We start from the raw sequence: 26,461 nt of genomic DNA, 5'->3' as shown, positions 1-26,461 counted from the left end.
GTTATTGTACTCATGCTGTGACTTGCTGAGGCAACTTTTTCAGCCTTTCATATTTTGATTCTCTTAAGTGGAGTCCAAGAGCAAATTTCATTCTGTTATAATGCAGGAACTGCATGTAAACTGTCATGTAGCTTAGGCTGGTTTGGAATATTGAAAAGAAAAACTTGTTTTTAATTATGCTAAATCTTCAGATGCAAGAAATCCATTGTATTACTTCAGACTTCACACAGAATGCAAAAAAGCACAAAAACTAGAGGCAGCATTCTGGTGCCAGGGGTTTGGGATGGAAAGATGCACATTTGCAGTTACATTTGTGCACTATATAACTCTACTGAGACATCTTAAAGATGTTATTGTGATGATTCATTGAAAACCAATCTGACTCAGATGGTAAGCTTTTACGAAAGAAGAAAATATACTAAACAAAATTAGGACTGCTCTACAGCTACAATTTGTGGGTTGCAAAAATGAGATTTGGAACATGCAGATGTAGAATTTGTTTTGAATTAATGTTGACAAATATACATGTTAACCATTCATAAAATTCAAGGTAGATGCAGATAGAGTCTAAATGCATTTTTCCATCTGTTTGGCTTCCTCTGGCCTTCTGGATTCCATATATTTAACTTTTCACACTAAAAATGTTTATGTATAGATGGAGTTCTGTCTGTCTGCCCGTTTTTTTTTCTTTCAGACTGCAAATACTAGCCTTCAGATTAGGACCACAGCTGAGCCCCAAATTTCTGTTACTGAGCACAACAGTTGTTAAGTGAGTTGCACCCATTTTAGGAGTTGTTAACCAAATCACCGCAATTGTTAAGTTAATCATCTGGTTGTTGAGTAAATCTGGCTTCCTGCCTTGACTTGCCTGTTGGAAGCCAGCTGGCAAGGTTATAAATGGTGATTACATCACTCTGGGACACTGCAACTATCACAAAAACATGCTGGTTGTCAAGTGTCCAAATTTTGATCACGTGACCAGGTGATGCTTCAACGGTCATAAGTATGAAAGCCGGTCATAAACCCCTTTTTTCAGTGACAGAATTTCAAACTTTCACTAAACGAATGGTGGTAAGTCAAGGACTAGCTGTAAAGTACCTTGGTAAACCTGGGGCATTTTTATATCTATTTTCCTAAATGAGAAGGTATTGGTTTGAGTGTGTGTGTGTGTGTGTGTGTGTGTGTATCAACTTAAGAGAAAGTAATGGTAACTGATAGTGTATAATATTTACTGAATTTTCTATTTACTGAATGTGACTATTGACTTGCACAGAATGGGACAATTGGCCATGGCCACATGGCTGCTTTCACTGCACCCCACCCCACCTCACCCCCACCCCGGTCACAGCCAACCCACCACAGGCATTCATCCTCGGTTGGTTCTCTGCTGGCGCTCTTCTATCACTGGTCCCCCGTCACTCCTCCCCCATTCCCTCATCCCAGGCGATTTGCCGAGGGATACTTGTTCCTGGCCAATTTGCAACATGGGACAATTAGCCACATATCAGCGGCAGCCAATCCGTGCACCAAGAGCAGGGGGAGGGATTCCTTTGCCTTGTGGGAAACCTCTCAGTCAGCCAGCCATTGGAACTTAGTTTTTTCAGATAGTATGCATATATCCTCAAGGGAAAAAAAGAATAAAGCTGAGCTTCCTATGTCTCAGATTCAGAGAGCCAGCCAAGGATAAATGCCTGTGGGGGGCCGGCTACGATGCGGGGCTCGGGGTGAAGTGGCCGTGGCCATGTGACTATGGCCAATTGTCCTAGACACTGACTTGCATCATAATGTTTACATATAACTTTATCTTGTGATTGTAGCTTGGATTTAATTAAAAATTTAAGACAAAGGGAATTTGTTGATTTAATATCCCTTCGTGGATTTGCTGAAATGAAAATGATACTATTAAAGCTTGTAATGTGGTATCTTTATCTGATACTATTGTTGTCCTGTGCTGTAACACTTACTCAACTGCTAAAGGGAAAATTCAGTTCCTTCTTCCCAGCAAAATCCCTAATATAGTAGGGATTAAATCCAAGGTTGTCATTCTATCAAGAGATTCCTTCTACTTGCTAAGACAAATGGATCTAATGGGACCTGTTCATTATAAGAAGTAGGCCGAAGAATTTGGGGGGGGCATTTCCTACTTTCCTTATAGTTTCTACTACTATTTCGTGTCCTAGCTAAGATATTCTGAAGCAAGTGTTAGTTAGCATAGATAGCTGAAGGAGAGAGAAAATTGATTAAACCCAAAACCCTTTCATTTGTTAAGGCTTCCAGCCTTGATATTAATTTTATATAGTAATGAATATTAATCTTTTTTTGTAGAATGGGTCTGGTGGATGAAATTGAGTATTGATTATTTCTTCAGAGGCTGCATCATTGAATACGGTAGCAGGTGTTGACCCTGCTAGTTTTTATGAAATTATGTTAATTAGGAACAATAGGCTTCTTGGTAGTTATAATGAACATAGGGGATGCCCTATGAACAAATTCATTTTGAGGGGCAGCTTGAGGGGGGTGGGCGCTAAAGTTTCTGATACATTGCAGTGCAAAGTTTAGTCAGCTAAAATTAATAGAAATTGTATTTGTTTGTGTAACAGTTAGTAGATAATCTTGTGGGAAATTATTTTGGTATCAGGGTAAAATTATGCAATTTGAGAAACTCACATTAAGTACAGTACCTTGAAGAAGGATCATAACGATTCTTTTCATTATTTTCCACAAGCACCAGGTGTTTTCATTAGAGTAGCGACTACATCATTTAATGAAAAAATTTAATTCCCATATCCTGCTAATAAAATTTGTTGCCAAAATTTTCAATCGTGACAATGGTATTTCCCTAAAGGTAGAGTACTGAAAGAAGATAATAATCTCACATGAAATGTTTAAAACTTGATTGAGATGAGGTATCACTTCTTTACAGTTATAAAAAGTCTGGTGTGCCTACCAGCAACATCATAAAATATTTGGCAATCACTTTATTTAGGGAATAAAAAGGGCAAGATCTAAGATACCTTGCCCTTTCTTTTAATTTTTATTAGTGGGCTTGATAATGTGGAACCAGATACATGGTAGCTGCCAGTGTAATTGCATTACTGTTTAGCTTGCAGAGAAAAAGTGCAATTTTAAATGCACTTGAGAATTTCTTTTTAAAGTAAATTGTATATAGGCTATTATACCTTTTTCCTTCACATTTACATATTGTATCACTATTATAGGAATTACTCTGATGATAAATCATTCTGGTATCTGGTATTTCAAGAGTGAAATAACAATGGCAGCAGTATGCAATTATATATTGTTTCTGAATTTTTGTACTGTTTAGGAGTACATAGGCTGTGTTATAATTAATTGCACAAGCACCTTCTCCCCTGTGCAATTCGTTGGGCACCCATAGTCTATTTGGAATGTTCCCCTAGCCATCCATAGGATATTCATGGACGGTGAGGGATTGTAAAAAAGATTTCTATATGATGAAGTGTCAGTGGAGATTGGAAACACTTTTACAATATATTCCTACAAGTCATTTATTTTAAAGAATATAGAAGTCATTTGCACCATTAGCAGATGTGTGACTGGACCCAACTTTCCCCTAGATTACAGTATTACTATTTTTAGCAGTAGAAAGTGCTTAAGATATTTCCTATCTTTTGCAATGGTTCTAACTAACTACCATACACTCCCCTTGCTCTCATCTTCCACATGGTGTTTTCTCTGAAATGTTTTCCTGACTACCACTTTTATAAAAAAAAACTTTTTTATTAAATGAGGCAAAAGTGAGATTGCAAAATAGGGGGAAGGAAATTCTTTCCCAATGCCTGAAAAAAACAGAAATCTTACTTTGAGGATTTTTCCACCTGCAGATTTTTCTTCCTTTGGCCTGTACAGAAAGAAGCACTTTCTCTTCCCCCCCCTTTTTAAAAAAAAAATGGAATAAAAAAAGAGGAGATAACTTTAGGAATTCTCTCTACATCCTAGCCTCTGTCATCCCAATATTTTGTAGAAATATTGTACCTCTTTTTGGTGGTTTTTCAGTAAGACTGAAAGCTATCCTCGAATCATCACCCGTGTGTTAGACCTGCTCATCTTACAGATTTGTTGCAAACTGGATTTTGGAAAACGCTAAAAATTTGAGCCGTAGATGTGTGACACGCATGAAGAATGTAAACAGTTTAAAAAAAGAATATTTCTAGAATTCTTGAGTGAGATTGTAGACAAAACAGCTGACCAGAAAAGAGCAATTTGTTTTTAGCCTCAGCCAAGTGAAAGTAAGAGCAAACAGAGGAAGGAAAAAGAGTTACATAAGAATGAGATTCAGAGTATCTCCGTTTTACAGGTAATCCTTGACTTACAATTAATGGCAGTTCTAATTAATAATGGCCTTTGAAGAGGTTCTTTACTACCTCTAAAACACTTCCAATTGTTGCAAAATGTCACAATCACAAAATGTGATCATGAGGTGGGTGCTTTGCAACCGCTTCACAATTATGACCGATTGCCAAGTGCCCTACAATCAAGTGATTGCCGTTTGCAGTCTTCTTTGCTGGCTTCCCCATAAAATCAGTGGGGAAGCCAGCAGGGAATATTACAAGCTGCTACTGTTGCCTGCAAAAGGACTCCCTTTTATCTCCGGGCTGGCTAAACGGAAGGCCCGTGGAACGATTTCATCCTTGTGCCTGCCAGGATTGCCATAATCCAAGCAGACACTGAGATGAATTCCTTCAGCGTGCAGCTGTTTCAAAAAGGGACGAGAAGAAGCCCAAATCTAAGCAGGGTGTTCAGCCCCTGAGCAGAGAGGGAATGTGGTAATGCAGAGGTCCCCAACCTACGGGCCACGGCCCACTACCGGGCCTTGGCCACCAGGCCGTGTGAGTAGTTGGGCAGTGCATGCGGGTGTGTCTGTGTGCTCGCCTTGCTTTGTGCCACCTTTTCCACGACTGTTGTGCGGGCAGTGACACCAGTGCTAGTATCATGTGGGTGGTGGTGTTGCCACAAACCTTGTGTGGACGGCGGCAGCACCACAAGTGGCAGGCAGACCACAGCGCAAGACTCACGCTGGTGGTGGTATCATTGCGGGCCATGGGGCAAGTCTCACAAGGGCGGCGGTGCGATTCTCACGCCTGTGGTAGCATCACAGCAAGCCTGGCGGCAGTACCACAAACCTCACACAGGCACTGGCTTTGCTGAGAGCCTCGTGCACATGCTTGCAGCTCCAGTTGCGTGGTGTGTGTGCTTGCGGTCTATTTGTGCACGCATACACACATGTGACCACATTCATGTTTGCGCGTGCACACGTAAGGTGCCTGCCCCTCCCTCTCCCACTGGGCTGCCGACTCAGAAAGGTTGGAGATCCCTGTGATAAGGATGGAGGGTCAGAGTGCTCCATTCTTATTCTGTTAAAGCAAAAAATGATTCTTCACTCTTAACAGAAGAAAATAGGAGATATTTGTTGTGCATGGATGTTGCCTTCATTGATTTGTAAGAACAGGAAGCTTAGAAGTCCCTGGAACGTAGACTTGAAATTTCAGATAGTTATCCCACTTGTCACGCTGTGGGCAGAATTAGCAATGTTTAATAACAATTGGATAGTGCAATCATATTGTATGTTTTAAATAAAGATAGGACAAAGAAATACCACTGGTCTTGTGAACAGTAGAACTTATATTTTAAGTAATTTAATTTTTATCAAGGCTCTTCTTCTAATTGGAAGGATTTATTCTAGATTGACAGATATTTGCCCCTTTTACATAAAACCTTTTCATGTTGTGATGTTCCTGTGTGGCTATATGTGCATATAAATAATCATCATCACAATTTGTAGGACTTAATTTGCTTTTCTTATTCAGTGCTATGTGTTTTGACTCTGCTATGCACAAAGGCGGTTTTTAACTTGCACAAGAATTGTATTAGTAAAGGAGAGCGTATTGACTTATACCAGGGGTAGGCAACTTTGGCTCTATTATTATTATTATTATTATTATTATTATTATTATTATTATTATTATTATTATTATTATTATTATTAATTTTATTTGTATACTGCCCTTCTCCCGGAGGACTCAGGGCGGTGAACAGGGCAATACATATTAAGAAACAAGATACAAAAATTAAAAACAATTAAACAAATGCCCATGAATAAGTTAAAACACATTAAAAAATAGATTAAAACAGATTAATACAACCCAACCCCATCCCATCAGGCCAGGCCAGCTTGTTCAAAAAGTTAGGTTTTGAGATCGCGCCAGAAGGAGTGGAGGTCAGGCGCCATCCGGAGCTCGACCGGAAGATGGTTCCATAAATCCGGCACGCCCACAGAGAACGCCCTCCCCCTGGGGGCCACCAGTCGACATTCTTTGACCAGTGGCACCCTGAGGAGGCCCTCTCTGTGGGAGCGTGAGTGACCGTACGTAAGGCATCCCGGTCTAGATAGGGCCGCAACTGGCGCACCAGGCGAACCTGGGTGAAGGCCCCCCTAGTCACAGCTACTATATGGTCTTCTAGAGAAAGCTGTGAATCTAGGAGGACTCCCAAGTTGCGAGCCCTATCTACGGGGGGTAATAACTCACCCCCCCCCCCCATAGAGAGAGATGGGATATCCTGAAAGAGATGGGATATCCTATTATGACTCGTGGACTTCAACTCCCAGAATTCCTGAGCCAGCCATGCTGAGGGGAAAGGGAGATGTTTCCAAGCTGAGCCATGCTGGCTCAGGAATTCTGGGAGTTGAAGTCCACGAGTCATAATAGAGCCAAGGTTGCCTACCCCTAAGAAACTGAGACATTTTACTATTTTTAAATAATTACTGGAAATGTACCGTATATTCATTCTTTCAGCTAGGTGCATTGTTGTATTTTAATCTTACTTCAGGGAGAAAAGGGTTACATGACTGGTTCTTGATTAGATGTTGGATGTGTGCATGATGCTTCCTCCATTACTTTAAGTAGTGCTTGAAACCGATTAAACTTTTTATAGCCATGAATTTTTGTGTGCGTTTTTAATAATCGTGGCTTTTATCAGCCATTATAGCTTTTGAAGGCAAAGGACACCTAGGTCAATTTGCATGTTTGAGTAGTTTTACTTCATTCTGCATTACCAGCTTATAAGATAATTGAAATTAACCTTTTTTTTTGGCAGGAATCCTAGACATAACAATGAGAGAAGATAAAGGTCCAAGAGTGGTTGATTACTTTGTAGTGGCAGGTCTCACAGATACGTCAGCACTTCTAGATCAAGAGGGATATCGCTCTGAAACCAAGTCTTTTGGTCCAAAGGCGCCAATCACTGAACTTGCTGTGATCATCAAGTCAGCAGGTGAAACTGTTCCTGAGGGATATACTTGTGTAGAAGCAACTCCCACAGGACTTCAGGCCAATTTGAACTATGGAAGCCTTAAAAGTCCAGAGCTTTTTCTTTGCTACAAGAGAAGCAGGGACAAACCACCTCTTACCGATATTGGGTGAGTTGACGTTTAAATATTTGTGGGCATCAATATTGTGATGAAGGGAGAAAGGGTCTGTTAAAGTTTGTTAGAAGTCGTTTCTTAGTTTGTAAGAAACTAAGCTAATTAGCTAATTAGCTTGTCTTGCATGTATCTTTATGAATTATGTGCTCTATAGTTTATTCTGAGTCCTTATTTTGAAGCAAATTGGATGGTTGATATTATAAATAACTTTTGACATGTCTGGTATTCATTTGGTCATTCATCTCTCTATAATAAACAAAGTTCATAAAAATATTCTGAAGTGAGCATACCAGTGACTTTAGTTTTGAATTTTAGGTAGCCTACAATCTATAATAATTGGGCAAAAAGAAAGCAATTAGTAAGAGATGATAGTTGATTTCCAACCCCCCACCTCCAAACTTTTAATATGCTGTGAAAAGTAATTGGTATATACCATGTTTCCCCAAAAGTAAGACCTGTCCAGAAAATAAGCCCTAGCTTGATTTTTGGGGGTGGGCCTAACAAAAGCCCTTTCCCCCCAAATAAGCCTTAGTTTTGGGGTGAGGTGCAAGCCTAAAAATCAAGGTAGGGCGAGGGTGAGGGATGGAGCTTACAGTTGCAGCCAGGCCTCCCATGGATCGACACTTGCCTCACCTCGCTGGCCCACCTCTTCTGTGGCCGGAGGAGCAACTTCATTCTGCAGCTGAGAATGGAGCGCCACCCTGCATTTCGCAGAGGCCTTTCCAGAAGGCCTCTGCAGCCGAGAACCGAGCTATGGATTCAATCTGGAAAGGCCTCTGACCGTGAAATGCAGGCTGGAGCTCCATTTTCAACTGCAGAATGAAGCTGCTCCTTCGGCCACAGAAGAAGTGGGCCGACTGGGCGGGGCTGTTGGTACCACCACTGCGAGGTGAGTGGAAAAGACACCCCCCTAAAAATAAGAACTGTGCCTCTTTTGGAGCCAAAAAAAAACCCAACCTTGAGTCTTATTTTGGGGGAAACACAATATCAACCTGTATAAAGTATTTTAACTGGGGGAAAAATACATGCACAGAAGATGTGGACAAGGATTTGCCCTATATACACATGATAATAAATATGTCATAACATAACAGTAATATATTAGGCTTAATATAGGTGGACTATTGTGACATAGTGATTTATTTATAGTTGTGGATGGTTTCTGCCATCAGTATAGAATTACTTAGGATTTTGAGCCACGGTGTTTTTGAACTTAAATGGTAAAACAATATAACAATTGTAACATTGCAACAAAAAGTTGCAGTTGTGAAACCTCTGGTTCTAGTCTAGCTAATAATATCAGATATGATTTAGTATTGATTGATGGCTTCATCTATGCTTGTCATTGCAAATCAATTTTAAAAAATGTGAAATTACAAGGTACTTGTTTAACTGAATCGTATACAGGCATATAAGCATTCATGGACATTAGTATATGTACACCAGTGGCCATGTTATGTGCCCAATTTTTGTCAGTGCCACCACATGATAAATAGAACAATACTGTTGCTAAACATGTGCTATTTTGTGATAAATATTACTTAAAACATTTTGAGACTTTTTTTGTAGTATTAACTGTAATGTTTGGGATCATGATCTATTCTGCATTTTAATTGTTCACTTTAAAAGAAATAATTTAGAAGCCCTTTAACAGACCTCATGTTGTATTAATTGGTTTACACTTAATGGGCTACTACTCTTTTATGTTGATAAGTGTAGTATTGCAAAGTAGATGAAGAAGACGTTGCACATACTGAAGCATTAGAAGAGAGCAAAGAGATGGGAAAATTGATAAAACTTTGGACTAGCCTTCCCCAACTTTATAGCCTCTAGATCAGGGGTCAGCAACCTGAAACAGCAAAAGAGCCACTCGGAACCGGTTCCGTCACATACACAAAAAGGTGGGAGCCGCAAAACGTGCGCACGCCTGCGTGCACGCATGTGCATGTGCAGAACAAAGCAAAACGTGCACCAGCCCTGCCCCTGTCCACCTGTAGCCTTTTGTGAAGCTTCGGGATCAGCTTGCACTGCAGCAATCCTCGGCAGCCCTGACGTCTGCGCGCATCCTGAGCTGTTGCGGCCCGGTGCCGCCAGCTTACCAGGGGGGACTCGCAGGCCGAGACGACCGCAGAGGGCCGCGCGAAGACGAGGAAGGCCCCCCATCGGAGGCAATGGGCCCTTCCCCGGCCGAAGGAAGCCTCGCGAGCATCTCCCGCAGCGTGGCTCCCCCGAGCTGGGAGACACCTGCGCAGCAGCAGCAGCGGGTCTCCCTGGCGACGGGCGCTGGGTCAAGGCACCGCCTTCAGCCTGGGTGCCGCCGGAGCCACCCGAGCACCCTGCTCCTCCCCCCGGGGCCTGCAAACTGCCGCCGCCCCATTTGGAGAGCTGCTGCCTCCGTCAAACATGGACAAAGGCAGAAGCTCTGCAAAAGGGACGTTGGAGGTTTGGAGAGCTGCGTGCGCAGCTCCCCAAACCGCCGCCGCCCATTTGGAGATCTGCCACCTCCGTCAAACATGGAGGAAGGCGGAAGCTCTGCAAACGGGACGGTGGATGTTTAGAGAGCTGCGCGCGCCGCTCCCCAAACCGCCGCTGCCCATTTGGAGATCTGCCGCCTCCGTCAAACATGGACGATGGCGGAAGCTCTGCAAACGGGACGGTGGAGGTTTGGAGAGCTGCGCATGCAGCTCTCCAAACCACCACCATCCCGTTTGCAGAGCTGCTGCCTTCGTTCACGTTTCTTTCGGCCCTGAAAGGCACCAGCTCTCCAAACCTCCGCCGCCCCATTCTCTCAATGGGACTTTTTTACTCCCACTTTTTTTTCCCAGAACGGCGGAGGAGGACTGGGAGCCGCAGGAGACGGCTTAAAGAGCCGTATGCAGTTCCAGAGCTGCGGGTTGCCGACCCGTGCTCTAGATGATTTGAGATTATGACTCCCAGATTCTAAACCAACATGGTCTGAGAATTTGGGAATTGCAGTCCCAAACCTTGTATCGAATTATTATTAGATTTATAATCTTCTTTCCTTTCAGGAGCTCTCTTTTTCTCATAATAGCAGCTGTTTGAAATAAGCTGGGCTATGCAGGATGGGTGTTTCTCGACTTAGAACCACGATTGGAACTGGAATCTTGGTTGTTGAGCAAAGCTGTCTTTAAGAGAGATGTGACTGTTTCACTCAACAACCACAATTTTAACACTTGGTACCTCAGACAGACTTGAATTCCTTTGGCACAGAGTTCTTTCAGCCAATCCCAGAGATGAGAAGGAGTTACCTCAGCATGCAGCAGCAGCAGCAGATGTTTGCAACCTTCCCTGCTAGCTTGCCCAGTGACATTCTGGGGAAGCTGGCAGAGAAGATTGAAAATGGTGATGACATGATCATGGAGAGTTTGGCAACTGGTCATAAGTGTGAACAGGTTGCCAACCACCTAGATGGCAATCATTTTGTGAGGATCATTGGCTGGTCACTTTCCAAGGTCATCTTTAAGTGAATTGTGGTAAGTGAAACATTACCTATTATGACTTTCCTAAAGTCTCACAGTAAACTTTCTTAAGTTTTGAACCTGGCTCACCCCTTGATTTAATCCAACTCCTTTGCTTTAAGTAAAAGGATCGTGTGCCTTTCTTCTTCAATTTAAAAATCTTTTAACTAGAAAGTTTTATCTGCTGGTCTAATACACACTTGGAATTATTCCAGTGTACCTCGTCTTGGAGCCAGCTGTTTTGTATGAGAGAAGAATAACTGAACAGTTTATTGAATAATAGCTTGATATTATGTCTGTGAAATGTTCCTATGTGTGCTATTTCTTCTTATCTGCAGAGTTTTATACGATGGGAAGGAGGTTTTAAAGCAAGATTGTGAGGTGATCCAGGCTACTCCCTATGGCCGCTGTGCAAATGTCAATAACAGTTCAGCCACTTCCCAGCGAATCTTTATCACCTTTCGGAGGGCTCTTCCAGTGCGACCTCAAAACTCCTTGGCTGTTACCGACATATGTGTTATTGTAACTAGTAAAGGAGAAACCCCTCCTCATACTTTCTGCAAAGTTGATAAGAATTTAAATTGTGGCATGGTGAGAAAATTCGGAAAGTTGCTATTCAAAAAGCAAAGGGTGTGGGTGGACGGATGACTGCGGCTAAAAAAATATGTAAAAACTGTATTTAAGTCTGAATTCAGTTTGTATCATTTTAGTTTCCACAGCTTTGCATATATATATATATATATATATATATATTTGCTCCTAAACTATTGTTACCAAAATCTGTGAGATAGGCAGCTATTACTTTTTGGGTGGGAGGAAAAAAAGTATGTATTGAAGACAGCTGGCTTATGAAAGAAAAAAGATTGGCCTTTATATTTGTAACATATACGAATTGGGTTACTGAGTGAAAATTAATATCTCTGTTTATATATTTATGGTACATGCGCACACTTACATTCTTACTGCATATTTATATTCTGCTTTTAGGTTTGTAAGGCTGAAAGACAATTACTGACCCAAGTGATTCAGTGAACTGCATGTTTGAACGGAGACTTGAACCTGTGTTTCTCCATTCTTAATGTTAACCCTCCTGCATGCTACTTATCTGCTTACATTTATTCATTATGGGCTATAATTTATTCAAGATTTTCCAAATCCACATTAGAGCATTACACGAATCAGGCCAACTGAAGATTGCAGTTTGGTCTGCAAGCTTGCATTGAAGCTTGCCTTAATACCAAGCAATGCATTTTTAAAATGGGAAGGTGGAAAATTAGAGCTAAACTGTTTGGGAATGAAACAAGAGAAAACACTGCCTTTCATATATTAGCATACATATCTCTGTAGCATTCCATGAAAAACATTTACTACCTTATAGGAGGGAATTATTAGCAAATACCAAGTTTATTTGCTTTGTGTCTTGGAATCCATAAATATATAACCTCTAATAATAGCAGCCAAGGGACGCGGTGGCTCAGTGGGTTAGGACACTGAGCTTGTCGATCAGAAGGTCGGCAGTTTGGCGGATCGAATCCCGAGTGCCGCGTAGCAGAGTGAGTGCCTGTTACTCATCCCAGCTTCTGCCAACCTAGCAGTTTGAAAGCATGTAAAAATGCAAGTAGAAAAATAGGGACCACTACGGTGGGAAGGTAACAGCGTTCTGTGCGCCTTTGGTGTCTAGTCATGCTGGCCACATGACCACGGAGACGTCCTCAGACAAGCGCTGGCTCTTTGGCTTTGACACGGAGATGAGCACCGGCCCCTACAGTCGGAAACGACTAGCACGCATGTGCGGGGGAACCTTTACCTTTTTTAATAATAGCAGAATCAAAAATCTGTGCTTTATTTAGGTTGCAATTAATGTTGCAAACATTTTGTGATTCTGTATTGTGAGCAAGATCTTTAAAAGATTATTGCTTTTAGCATTAAAAGAATTAAAAATAAAATGTAATACCTGTGTTATGGATAATGTTTCTAATTTGTTCATTACAGTGGGGTTCCAGTGTATACCTCTGTTATAAGAAGTCAGTTCCAGCTTCTAACTCAATTGCATATAAAGCTGGTAAAGTATTTATTTTTTATAAATCTCAATATATTAGGAGAGATTACTATTAAGAGGGTATTTTATAGTACATTAAAGTTGCCTGTTAAATAGTGAACTGAAATTGCTTGATCAAAGAACATTCATCAATCTATTTGACTCATCTAAGGTATCCTTAGATGAGGATCCTTAAAAACAGTTTTTTAATATGTTGTCATTATGAAAAAGTTCAGAACGGTTTATGTTCGCTTTGCTGTATCCTTCCATTATATATATTTATCAGCCATGAATTGCATGAAGAGCCTTTATCATTCTAACACTTTTTTGTATATAGCATTTGAAACAAAACAAATGTACAAAAGAAACTAGTTGGAAATTAAATCTCCTTATGTTGAACATCTCTTGCTGTGTAGAAAGCCACTGCAGTGAAATGAGGGAAAATTTCAAGAATTTAAGAGGAAATGTGGGTTTTGGTTAAACATGGCATTTTCATCCCAACTGTGGGTCAGAATTCTGCCCCAAATCTGAAGTGAATAGATTGATAGGTTTGTATATATTTAAGGATAATGACATATATTGAAGAATTGTTGCCTTACTTTTACTCAGAATGTTGATAGGATTATACAGACTCTGCACTACAACATAGTAGTCCTTTCTTACTTGATAACAATGGACCAAGAATCACTAGGTTGGAACCCTTTTAATAGAAAGCTTAAACAATTTGATCGGGATATATACTCGCATTGTTTTAAACTTTAAATCTGGCAGTAGTCATAGCTTTGCACACAGAGCATGTGTTCTTTGGGGAGATGCCTCATTGTGCTTCATGTTCTTGCACCATAGTCCAGACCATTCAGCAAATCATTTGATACTCAGAGGAGTCTTTTGGGTGAATTGCTGAAAGGTGAAGAGGTGTTTTTAAATTTAATTTTATACCATATGGCCTTTAGCTTCTGTATTCTTTGCGTTTTTTATTAAGTCAGCATTCAGAACAGAAGGAACAACATTCAGTGGTGTGTGGACAGTGTACTTATTTGTTTATTTTCATGCCTTAAAGGTTTAATATTCCGATATCCAGAAGATGACTACGAGTCATTCCCCTTGTCTGAATCTGTACCTCTCTTCTGTCTTCCAATGGGAGCTACCATTGAATGCTGGGATCCTCAAACAAAATATCCACTACCTGTATTCTCAACATTTGTTTTGACTGGTTCCTCTGCAGAAAAAGTATGTTTTGAGAAGAGTAATAGTTTTGCCTTTATGTATTATTACATTTCTAAATAAAAATATTATTTTATCCCATAATATTTATTTTTAAACTGGAAACACACACACATACACGCACGCACGCTATGCGTTCTATCTTGTTACACCTTAGAGCATTTAGGAAGACAAGCCTAAAAATGCAACAAATGAACTTATGGGTTAGCTCCTTTGTGTTTGCAGCTATCGGTAGCCCTCGTTTAGCAGCTACAATTGGAACTAATTCTGTTTTAAACGAAGGAATTGCTGAGTGGGAAATCACATGGCCACAGTTTTGCTTTCCTTTTCCCTACTTAGACGCACCTTGGAATGCTGACCCTAAGCATTGGGATAATTAGCAAGAAGGGAATTAATGTTTGTATTTACACTCATTGGAGAGGAAGGGGTTAAAAGAGAGTAAGCAGGCACACAATGGGGAATACAGATTAAAAGTAATGCAGTGATGCTGGCAGCCCTGAGCACACCACACAAACAGCCCGGTGTATTCCCCTGCTTAGTCTCTTGTAATCCCTCCCTCTCCAATCTCTCCATCCTGCAAGGGGGGGGGAAAGAGATCGGTCACAGGACAACACAAGTGTAATGGAGATCATGCGACTAAGGAGTACTGTGAAAGTTATAAAGTGGACATAGGTCATAAAGTCAGTTTCTCAGCACGGTTGTAACTTAAAACAGTTGCTGAACAAACCATTTGGTAAGCAAGAACTACTTTGTTGCTTATACTTTTATTTTACTGAGAAAATTTTGGATAGAAAAATCTTTATGTAGAGGTTGAATAATCCTTAGTGGATGTTTGTAATATTGTCACTTTTAAACATTTGAAAGCCTTCACTAAAACCTTGAAATCTGTCTAAAACTCATGGTGCAAGAGTTAGAGGAGATAATCAGAACATTTCATCTCTTTGTGTATCTTACCATAACTGATAAAGCACAGCTGCCTCTAAAGATGGTAACAAAGGTTCTAACAAAAAGATTAAAATATATGAATCAAGGTTAAATATTTTACTTAACCATTAAATTATAGTCCAAATAAAAATGAGTTACAGTCTACTAGATGCTTGGATGCTAATGAACTTTCCGTCTCTGAGGAAGCTAGGTATTATCACAAAACATAAGTCATTAATGATATTAAAATGCCACAATTATATTTATATTGTTAGTGTGTTAGGTTTTTGATAATATCTAGTTGGTTGTGTGGAAGACTCAGAGTAGGGAAATATTCTTTTTCTTTCACTTTTAGTGGATCAAATTCAATATGTGTTGTTAGTTTTATGCAATTTCTGTAGCTGTAATGCCATTCCTACTCCCCCCACCTTTTTTTTTACTCTAGGTATATGGTGCAGCTATCCAGTTTTATGAGCCTTATGCGCAAGAGTCATTAAATGAAAAACAACACATGCAGCTTGGCCTTCTGACAGCTGTAGGGAGAAAGAAAGTTACCTCCAAATCTATAAATTCCAACAAATGCATCTGCCTTCTGTCACATTGGCCTTTCTTTGAAGCCTTTCGAAAATTTCTAATGTTTATCTATAAGCTGTCTGTGTCTGGTCCTCATCCTCTTCCAATTGAAAAGTAAGTGACAGATACCTTAAAATATCTTCCCATTTCCATGATTATTTTATGTACTGGATGCTGTTCTTGATGTCTATACTTTAAATCTTAAATGCTTGAGGTAACAGATACTTTATAAAATTTCTTTACAGGCACATATCTCACTTTATGCACAACATACCTTTCCCTTCACCACAAAGACCAAGAATCCTTGTGCAGGTAAGTTAGAAATTTGATACAGTTTAATAATACTATCAGTAGCACCTAGACTTATATGCTGCTTCACTGTGCTTTACGGCCCTCTCTAAGCGGTTTACAGAGTCAGCATATTGCCCCCAACCATCTGGGTCCTCATTTTACCGGTCTTGGAAGGATGAAAGGCTGAGTCAATCTCCTTGACCGATATGGTCCATAGCATGCCCCTTCTGGAGCAAGTAGAGCAGGCCAATCCTATTGGAGTGAAGCAGTTGGTCTCATGTTTCCCATTCTTATTCTTCCCAACCCTTTGCTGCCACTTCACGGTACCGTAGGAAAGCAGTTGTGTCAAACCACCTTATAGAAATACTGTGAAAGTTTTTACAATTATGTAGGTGAAGTGCCAGAGGACTAGAAATGCAAATTTCACAGCTGGTGAGCCGTGCCTATCTAGTAATGTCTGTTTCCTGTGCAAATAGTTGTAGATATTGCAAATTGCATGGGCTAATATGATTAATTATTTAATCGATACCTGATTAGTTAGTTTGCTTATGTGAGTTTTCTCAAACTGCCAAATAACTAATATTTTGCTTTTTACAGCTGTCAGCCCATGATGCATTAATATTGTCTCAACCAGTCTGTACACCTTTACCACTCAGGTAATAATGGTAAATAATATTACTCAGGTAATAATGGTCAGTGGAGTATTTTAAAGATGCAGCTGAATTAAAATATTAAGAGCCAATTTACACAAAGTAAACCATAATTTGTTTAGCAGCAAATGAGCAATGTGCTAATGCATGCTATTCAGATTTTACCTCCATAGGTTTCCAAATTCTTTTTTGTAATGTACCTATGCCCCACCTCCCACTTCCCCGGTCACTGAACATAGTGGAATTTCACATTGATTTCTAACAGGAAATAAAATAAAGTCCATAAAGTCCTTAGATTATCAAAGTGGATCTAAAACAGCAGTCTTCCTTTTCCCAAACATGAAACAGACATATCAAATGCAACAGGTTTGCTTGAATGTTTTTAAAAAGTGGGAAGAGGACTTAGAGCAGGGGTCTTCAAACTTGGCCCTTTTATGACTTGTGGACTTCAACTCCCAGAATTCCTCAGCCAGGCACACTGGCTGAGGAATTCTGAGAGTTGAAGTCCACAAGTCGTAAAAGGGCGAAGTTTAAAGACCCCTGACTTAAGAGTTTAACCCTGATAAAATAGGAGGGGGGAGGAATGCAGGTAGCCCTCAACTTATGACTACCATTGAGCCCAACATTTCTGTTGCTGAGTGAGGCATTTGTTACGAATGTTGCTCCTTTCTTGCCCTAGTTCAGGGGTAGGCAACCTCGGCTTTTTTATGACTCATGGACTTCAACTTCAGCTATGCTGACTCAGGAATTCTGGGAGTTGAAGTCCATGAGTCATAAAAGAGCCGAGGTTGCCTACCCCTGCCCTAGTTGATAAACGAATCACCTGGTTGTTAAGTGAATCTGGCTTCCCCTTTGACTTTGCTTGGCAAAGGTCACAAAAGCTCATCACATATAAATTTAATCAGTTATTATTGTTATTGTCATAATGAGCAATGAATGATACAGTCCTCAGTGTCCTAATCTCCTTGTAGTGGGGCAAACTACAGCACTCTGCTTATGAACCTTGGACCAGAAAACTGTGCTACTTTACTCCTCTTTGTGTTGTTGGAAGGCAAGATCCTACTACATTCTCTCTGTCCAGCTGTGCTGACTGGAGTTGCCGAAGCTGTGGCTGCTGTAAGTGCTAATAAGTTTGAATTTTTTGATTACCAGTTTTTATCTGATGGATTCTTTCTTATTTGTTGTCTTGCTTCACAAACATTGAACACTTAATTTTTTTTCCTTTGCTTTTGTTTAACATGACCTTCTGGGGGAAAAAAGTTGCTTACGCTTCTGAATGAAATATTTAAATTACAGAAGACATATATTTTGTTTATGTGAATAAGATGAGGCACACCTGGTTATTTAAATTGTTTATTTCCCTAAAGGGGAAATTATCTTGGAAGGATTTTCTATCGGGGTAGTATAAATGAATTCACAGGTTTTTGCTGCAAAAGAATTAATTAATGCCCAAAGGAACTATTGCATCAGAACAATAGGTGATCTACCGGTATTTTTCTTTTTCTTTTTTCCACATTTGTAAGTTTTCAGAATGAGACCTTTTGGTGATTAAAGTCATTTAAAAAAAAATAAAAAAACCCAAACCCTTCCATGATACACAGTATTTTGGTATTCTTCAAATTCTCTGGATCAAATCCATGTCCACAATGTAACTTTTCCCCTTTATTCATTCCCTGTGTTTCTCAGCAGATAACAGCCCCATCAGGTAGACTAGACCAGGAAAGCAACTTCACAGGAATGCTAAAAGTCTTTTTATTGTTATTGGCCATAATAACAAAATCTTGCAAGTCCTATTATACTGTATTCCTTTCGCCTTTATACTCCTACTTCCAAATGTTATTTCGTTCTCATCTTAAAAACGCTTCAGCCCCCTTGGCTTAGGCAACAGATCCTACATATCTCCATCAAAAGCTTCTTCCTGATTCTCTACAGAAATCCTACAATTCTCAGAAGCTTCTTGTCAAGCCTCTAGGGAAGAGAAACCTGCTTGCTTTTACAATTCTGTTGCTATTATTTTATCATTGGAAAGATTTGATAGGATAGAGTGATCACAGACAGGACATCTTTTTGTGCTGAACTAATATAAGTAACAGTTTGGGCTTCCATTTTATTTAGCTTGAAATGCAATTAGGAAGTAAATATATATTATGCTTTTTCAATACACACACAAGCTGCATTTTCAAGAAGATAGATTCAGAAATAACCTGTTTTGCTTTTATACTTTTTAATCTGATTATCTTTGCCCTCCTAATTTTTTTTCAAGAATGATATTTCATTGTTTTCTTAAATTGCATGTTACAGAGAAAGATGTTAGCATTTCTTGAAGTTCATGTCCTTTATCTTACGTATAATATAGTTTTCCTTGGTGGCTATATACATATACATATGTACATATACATATACATACATACATGTGTGTGTGTGTGTGTGTGTGTAAATTTTTTGGCTTGCTAACAAAGAAGGGAGCAAGCCAAAAAATTTACACAAATATGAGCTGCCACTGCTGTGGCTACTGCCTGTAGATGGCCTTGGGCTAGGCTGAAACAGGAAATAAGATTTGTCCCGTGTCTGGGACTAAGCAAGTGTATTCTGAATGCTTAACAAACATATATATATACATACATACACACACATATACATTATATATATATATATATATATATATATATATATATATATATATATATATATATATATATATATATATATATATATATATATATATATGTTTGTGTGTGTGTGTGTGTATGTATATATATATATATATATATATATATATATATATATATATATATATATATATACACATACATACATACATATATATATATATATATATTTTCCTTGATGGCCATTTATTTTTATTTTTTAAATTTTATGATATACGCTGTCCAGAGATACTTGTTGACATGGGCAGCTATAGAAATAAAAATAAATAAATAAATACTGTTCTATAATCCAAATGAGATTATATGTAAATTCAAATTGAATGTATTAGTAGTGTTAGAATAAAATGAATACATCAAAACAGTTTGCGGTCAGGAAACATGCTGTGCATCACAATAGAATTAAAAATACACTTAGTCTTTTGGTAGAACTTTTAACTTTATTGTTGTCCAGCACATGATAAATTTAAGTGCTCCTAGAATAAAATGCTTACCAAATAATTAGAAAGACTTTTGTATTGCTAGCATTATGAATTATGTATCTTAGTATCTTACGTTGGTTTCATTTGCACAAGTGACTGTTGACCGGAATGGCTTACGAAATAGCATTTAGATATATGAAAATAGTCATTCTTATTAAAAAAAACCCTGTTATTTGACCTTAATTATGTATTTGTACAATAGCCTTGATAGTCCCAGCCAAGCTAAATAATTTGTGTGTACGGTTCACCCTAAACAAGGGATTAAATCCTAAATTTCAGATTTTATTTATGCAGTGATCAATTGATGTCTTGTGTAATGTTGGAGCTGCTGTGACATTGAAATTCACATTATCTAACATGGTTTGGTGTTACCTCGATTTCATTGTCTTTTTAATTGACGGGTTTCATTTCATTTTTCCTTCAGATGATCTTTCCGTTTCAGTGGCAGTGTCCCTACATCCCCCTCTGTCCTTTGTCTCTGGCAACAGTGCTCAGTGCTCCCGTCCCATTTATAGTTGGAGTTGATTCACGCTATTTTGATCTGTATGAGCCACCACAAGATGTGGTTTGCATTGATTTAGACACAAACATGGTGTACATGTAAGTCTTTTTTGTTTTGTTTTGTTTTTTGAGTTTTTGTTCATATCCTTTGTCTTCATATATATATACCGGTATATATATACATATATATGTCTTTTGAAGTACTGGTGCAAAAATTTGAATGTGTTCCTTTTGCTCATTTTATCCAATCTGTGAAATTTAAAATAGCGCAAAGGCCCGTCCGGTTTACATCGAGTACAGGTAATCCTTGGTTAATGACAGTGATTGGGAGTGAAATTTTCATTGCTCAACTCTCTTGTGAGGTGTGACCACATTGCTTAGCAGCCAGAGTACTGGCTATCGTTGCTATGGTTCAGTGAGGATCACAGTTCATTGAGTCCCAGGTAGCTTGCAAGCGGGCTGTCGGATGGGGAAGATTGAGTGGGTGACTGGTGTGGCATGAGCACAGCTGGGCTAGGGAGGGCCGATGCTGGGTAGAGGAGTACCTGTGAAACATGGTGCAAGTATGACTTGGGGAGGGGGGGCTGCTGCCAGGCAGGGAAGGACGCATGGGTGGCCCAAGAGGGGTGGCGGAGCTGAGGGGGGCGTTGGTGGAGCAGTGGGCTAATGCCTCCTTAAGTAACACCAGCTGCCTGCAATTAGTGCAGGTTCGCATCCCACCAGGCTCAAGGTTGACTCAGCCTTCCATCCTTCCGAGGTAGGTAAAATGAAGACCCAGATTGTTGGGGGCAATTAAGCTGACTTTGTAATAATGCCGCTTGGAGGTGTGTGTGAAAGCCCTAATAAGCAGGCATATACATAGAATGAAGGCTACTGCTAAGTTTGTAAGCCGCCCTGAGTCTTCGGAGAAGGGCGGGATATAAATGGAATTAAAATAAAATAAAATTAAAAAAAACTGCCGGGTGGGAGAAAATGGAAGCAACTTATTGGAATCCAAGAAGACTCCAAACCTCTGATTCAGGAGACCCTGAGGTCACAGATAAGTAACCCCAAGTAACCACAATGGCTCTCGGAGAGGGTCAAGAGCAGTTGACTGCAAGGGAAACCCAATCTTTCCATTCCCCACCACCACCACCGCCGCCATCCTGTCAGAACCAATCGTTTCCCCCCCCCTCCCACCGACTAATCTCAACTGTCAATAACCGTCCTTCAATCTGCCACAGCATTCAATACAACTGATGAAGCTTCCAGGATAGGAAGCGAAGCGTCTTCTTTTTTTTTCCTCAAAAAAAACAGTCCAGTTGCCTTTTCAAAAAAAAACAACAAAAAAACCCACTTGATGCAACTATGAACTGGGTGACTGAGAATCTTCGTAGGCAACTCATTGGAGTGATTTCCAATCTTCCCTGCTAGCTTCCTCATTGATTTCTTTGTGGGAAGCTGGCAGGAACAGTCACAAATGGTTTTCCCGTGACTGCAGGACACTGCAACAGTCATTAAGTGTGAGCTCGTTGCCAAGCACCCAGACTGTGATCGTGGGGATGCTGGGATGACTGGCAGGAACTTTAAGAACCGGTCATAAGTATCATTTGTTTAGTGCCGTTGTAACAGGTGGTCGCTGAATGAGTGGTCATTAAATGAGGACTACCTGTGTTTGCTCTGAGTTGCCTAGTTCTTTGTGTGTGTGGGGGGGTGTTTGTGTGCTTCTCTTCACTTCCCCACCAATTGTAACTTCTTGTTTCATTTCTAGTTCAGTGAGCTGCTTCTCAGATAGCTTGGGAGAATTTTCTCCTCACCAACATTGCAGAGTGTGTGTGCGCGTCTCTGTGTGTGCTTGTGTCTGTGTCTGTCCTTTTCTATGTGTGCGTACGGGTACTGTATACTTCAGTAGAAAAACTGATAGAAATCAGAAAATGCTGAAAATGGATAGACATAGAAAAAGTGAATCTTGGCCACTATGAGGGACATCACATGAAAAGCACTATGCTGCCTTTCGAAAGAAGAAAAGCTAATAAAAATATATTGCTTAAGAAGGAAGGATTTTTAGTGGCTTTTTTTTTTTGATGTTCTCACAATTCTAACCGATTCGGTAAATGTGAAGTCATTCTTCGCTGCTCTGCTAAGATGTAAATCAGAGATGGAGAATTTATCAAATGATGATGGGCTATCCTCCCATCTTATCTAACATCTGGCTAGGCTAACTAAGCTAATGAGATATAAGGGGGGGAAAACGCTTTCTGGAAAATCGTAACTTCCTAGCTTTGATATAAAAATTCATATGGAATTCGGGAATTAGTTTTGAGAGAGAAGTGGTAAAAGGTATTCTGAGAAAGAATGTCTGGAAGGTGTTGTTGTTGTTTTTTTTCCTTCAAAAGGCAACTGGGCTGTTTTTCCCTTGAAGAAGGAAGAAAACATTTCGCTTCTCATCCAAAAAGCTTCCTCAGTGCTGATGGCGGTTGCCATCGGAACCGATCTAAGTCCTGTAGCCTTTTGAAGGCAAAAAAAGCAGGTTTGAGACAACTGTGACCTGGATGACCGAGAACCTCCACAGACCTTCTGAGAAAGGATGTGTGAATGAAAGTCAACTCAACACAAATGAAATTTTTCAACTGTCTTCTGCCTCTTTAATATCCTAAATGTTGTTCTTGAAAGTCGGGGACCTTCGAAATAACGTGGAGATGACCGTTGCAATGAAGGGAGAGGAAGAAAGCATTTGGAAACAAACAGTGGGAAGCATGCCACAACTTTAAGTCACCTTTTAATGTTCCTCTATATTCTTATAATGTGATTGAGCTTTCATTAGAGTGGCCTAGTGCTGAAGACGTTCGCCTCCCACTCAGAAGGTTGAGAGTTCAATCCTAGGTAGCGGCAGATGTGTCTCTCCCAGGGTACAAAGTAAAAATATCTGCTGAGAGCTCCGAGTAGTGTCAGGAAGAGCATCAAGCCAGTAAACGCTCAGCTCCATCCAGTCGCCCCTGCTCTCCCCCAAATTAAGGGATTACATAAAAAGGGAGGCTTTTTTAATTGAGCTTTTATTCCTGGAAACATGCTAGCATTACACAAATGTTTATTTGATAGCATGAAGTTTGGTTATTTTATTTTAGAGGAATTGTTATCTTTTAAAAAAAAACGGTCTGGGTTTCTATTAATTGGAAGAGGTATTTGTTTGTGGTATACTTTTCCTCCACAGTAGGGATAAGCAGGGAAGGAATGTTTGTGACCCAAACATTTTGCGTTTGAGTGAATCTGCACAAAGAAGTAGTTGTGCAAAGATTGGACGTTTTTAATACCGTAACAATTGCATCCGGTAATATCATCTGTCCGCATTTGGGCAATGTGGATGGAGGGGTATGTATGAGCCTGAAATTGCTCCTCCTTATTGTAGGAATACTTCCTGTAAAATGTGAACCACCCCTAGCATTATAGCTAATCTCTTTTTAAAAGGGGAATATTCTTTCCCCATGTGCTTGTTTCCATCTGTAGTTTCACATTTCAGTAAATGAGATAACATCAGTATCATGTGACATACTTTGTGATATTGTTGGCAACTCTGCCAGGAGGAAATAAAAAATCTCATCTCATGTTAGAATTTGATGAGAGCAGGTTTATAAAAATCAATAGAGGCTGCACATTAGGAAAACCATAAGGCTCTGCTAGAGAAAAATGGCAAGGATTTGCCAGGTTTAGCCTCTGAGCTTAGTTCATATGGTTTATATACTACTACAGAATCAATGTGAGCCTTGGCCCTATTTTTTGTGGCTAATTTCCTTTCTTTGTGCTGAGTTTTCATACAATAGTAGGAGAAAGGGTGGAGGAAAAATCAGGAAAATATCATTGGGAATCTAGAGCAGGAAATTTTGAATTTTTGCAGTCATTTGGCAAATCTATTACTTGTGCATGCTGAAAAGTTAAATAGTAATCAAATCAGTAATATTTTTACTTGCAAGTCTTCAAATATTAAGATTTAATAACAGGATTGAAAAAAATTACACTATGATCGTTCAGATCTCACTACATGTCATGCTGGATGAGACTGGTAAGAATGTACTTATATCTGAGGCTTGCAAATTTTAGACAAAAAACTATAATCTTTTTGTCTTGTGCTATGTCCTTATGGTGGCTCCAAGTTAGCTGCAGAATATGGATTTGTAGTAAAACAATCTTCCAGTTTGTACCCAGTTGAATTTTAAAAAGGGACTATGGATTTGTTTGCATTTCAGATATGCACAAATGGAAAACATGTTTCATTTTGAACTTGAAACAGCTAGACTGGTGGCATAGAAACTCAGTGAAACACTGTGGCATAGAAACTCAGTGAAACACTGGCTTAGTTAAATTAGTTAACTTTAATATGGGTCATAGTTCAGCTGAACAGAAGCATTTTGTTGTTGGAAGATCTCAGTTGTTTTGTGTTTTGGCTGAAAGAAACATTGTGGACTACACAAGAACTATGGAACTGATTTACAGGGTTAACAGATTTCATAAAATGACACTAAAATTGCATGAAATGTTGTGGTTCTTAGTTGAAATTGTGTTTGATATTGTTCTAATTTTGTTTGCTATTTAGCAGCAAGACAGTTTGCCCGCTCTTCCAATAAACTACAATTAGCATTGCTTACAAATGCAGTCATTTTTTGACAAAATCCTCTGAATAAAATATACTTTACACAATAATACATTTGCAAGAGAGAATCAGCAAATTGTAAAGTGGAATTAAAAGATAATAGGCTATTTAAAGAAGCTAAAATTACAGAGTTGATGGTAATTGCTGTCTTGAGCCTTATTCTTCCATGTGAAACAACATGCTGGTTTTTTTTCCATCTCAGAAAATTGTTAGAAGGAGAAGTAAAGTTCTGTCCATTCAGAAATATGGTTTTATATTGCAGAACTGACTTGTGTGGATTGATTCCTGTGTTCTGGTTTCATTAAAAGGAGCATGTAAAACCTACAGTTTGTTCATTTACTTTGTCTGACGTTTGATAAGGAGAATTAAAATTACAAAATATATTATGAAATAATATATTTTTCAAAGTATATACTAGAGGCACTCTGTGGATAATTACCCAAATCCAGCACAAAAGTCTGAATTGATATAGTGAGGTTTGAGTTACATAACTATGTTTTTAGGAGGAAAAAGTTTGTTTCAACTCATTTCAACTCTAATCAATTAGTAAAGCAGTATTGATTTATTCCAAAATTCTTTTTATCATCTCTGTAGTAGAGTGACTGATACTGACTTGCCTAAGTAGCTTAATTCATTGGTGAGGATGAATTTTGAACTGGAAATGTTCTGCTTATGTGTGTTTTAAGCTTCTGTGCTGTTAGACCTTAATGCCCTGGATTTTTGAAAATGCATTGGAAAAAAAAGAAATTTAAGAACAAAACATATTTGGATGATACTATACTACTTAAACTTTATGTACAAGCCTAAACCTGTATGTTTGAAGTCTTGTAGTCTTGTGGTTTTAATCCTAGTAGCATGGTTTTGTACAAAATCTTGTACAATGATGATGCTATTGTCTTGAGCAAGGCCATTTCTCATATTTAGATCTGTTTGATTTCATGACCAAGTAAGTTATAAGCTGGCTTACAGTGAGTGTTGAATTTTTAACTCTCCCACTCTCAACTCACATAATTTTGAAAATCATGCTGAGCTACTTAAATCTCAACAGGAGCCATAAAAATTGCAGGTTGGCTGCTCCTGATGTAAGAAATTATGTAGAATGATTTCAATATGACTTTTTTTCCTTTCTCTTATTTTCTTTCCTGCGTGCTGAGGAACTGAAGCAAAGCTGAATGAGACTTCTAGATCTGAATAAAATGTCATACTTCACTGACCTAAGCAATTACAATGCAGGATCATAAATAAAAGTCCCGATGTAAACATTATTTTTCCCATTTTGTGTCATTCTCTACAACTTTTTTTTGCATACAGTGCAAAATTAACTTTGCACGACGTACTGATTCATCTTTGTTCAACCTGAACAGTTTTAAAATGTTTTGTCAAGACTTCGTTGCATAACAATGTCTGTACATGAAAAATTAATTATTTGAGCCACTTTTTCTACACAGGCAGCATTTACATTCAACGTTGACTATTAACTCTAAGCACTCAATAAAAATACCAGATATAATTTCAAGTTTGGAAATACGAGGCCCAAAATGCATTGT

The 26,461-nt window shown here is 39.2% G+C and overlaps 1 protein-coding gene across 1 annotated transcript in view; it reads left to right on the top strand.

The window, feature by feature from the left end:
- DENND4C (DENN domain containing 4C) overlaps positions 1-26,461 on the top strand; it is an 84,309-nt gene that overhangs the window by 20,661 nt on the left and 37,187 nt on the right. The window contains exons 2-10 of the mRNA XM_083353492.1: positions 7,135-7,456; positions 11,280-11,532; positions 12,934-13,003; positions 14,040-14,209; positions 15,573-15,814; positions 15,946-16,012; positions 16,589-16,647; positions 17,613-17,757; positions 20,214-20,389. Of these exons, the coding sequence (XP_083209618.1) occupies positions 7,152-7,456; positions 11,280-11,532; positions 12,934-13,003; positions 14,040-14,209; positions 15,573-15,814; positions 15,946-16,012; positions 16,589-16,647; positions 17,613-17,757; positions 20,214-20,389 (1,487 nt within the window). The 5' untranslated portion in view covers positions 7,135-7,151. The remainder of the gene's footprint in view (positions 1-7,134; positions 7,457-11,279; positions 11,533-12,933; positions 13,004-14,039; positions 14,210-15,572; positions 15,815-15,945; positions 16,013-16,588; positions 16,648-17,612; positions 17,758-20,213; positions 20,390-26,461) is intronic.

This window comes from Vipera ursinii (genome assembly GCF_947247035.1).
Source record: "Vipera ursinii genome assembly, chromosome: 2".
Lineage (NCBI taxonomy): Eukaryota > Metazoa > Chordata > Lepidosauria > Squamata > Viperidae > Vipera > Vipera ursinii.
This window is presented reverse-complemented; position numbering and strand designations above follow the sequence as displayed.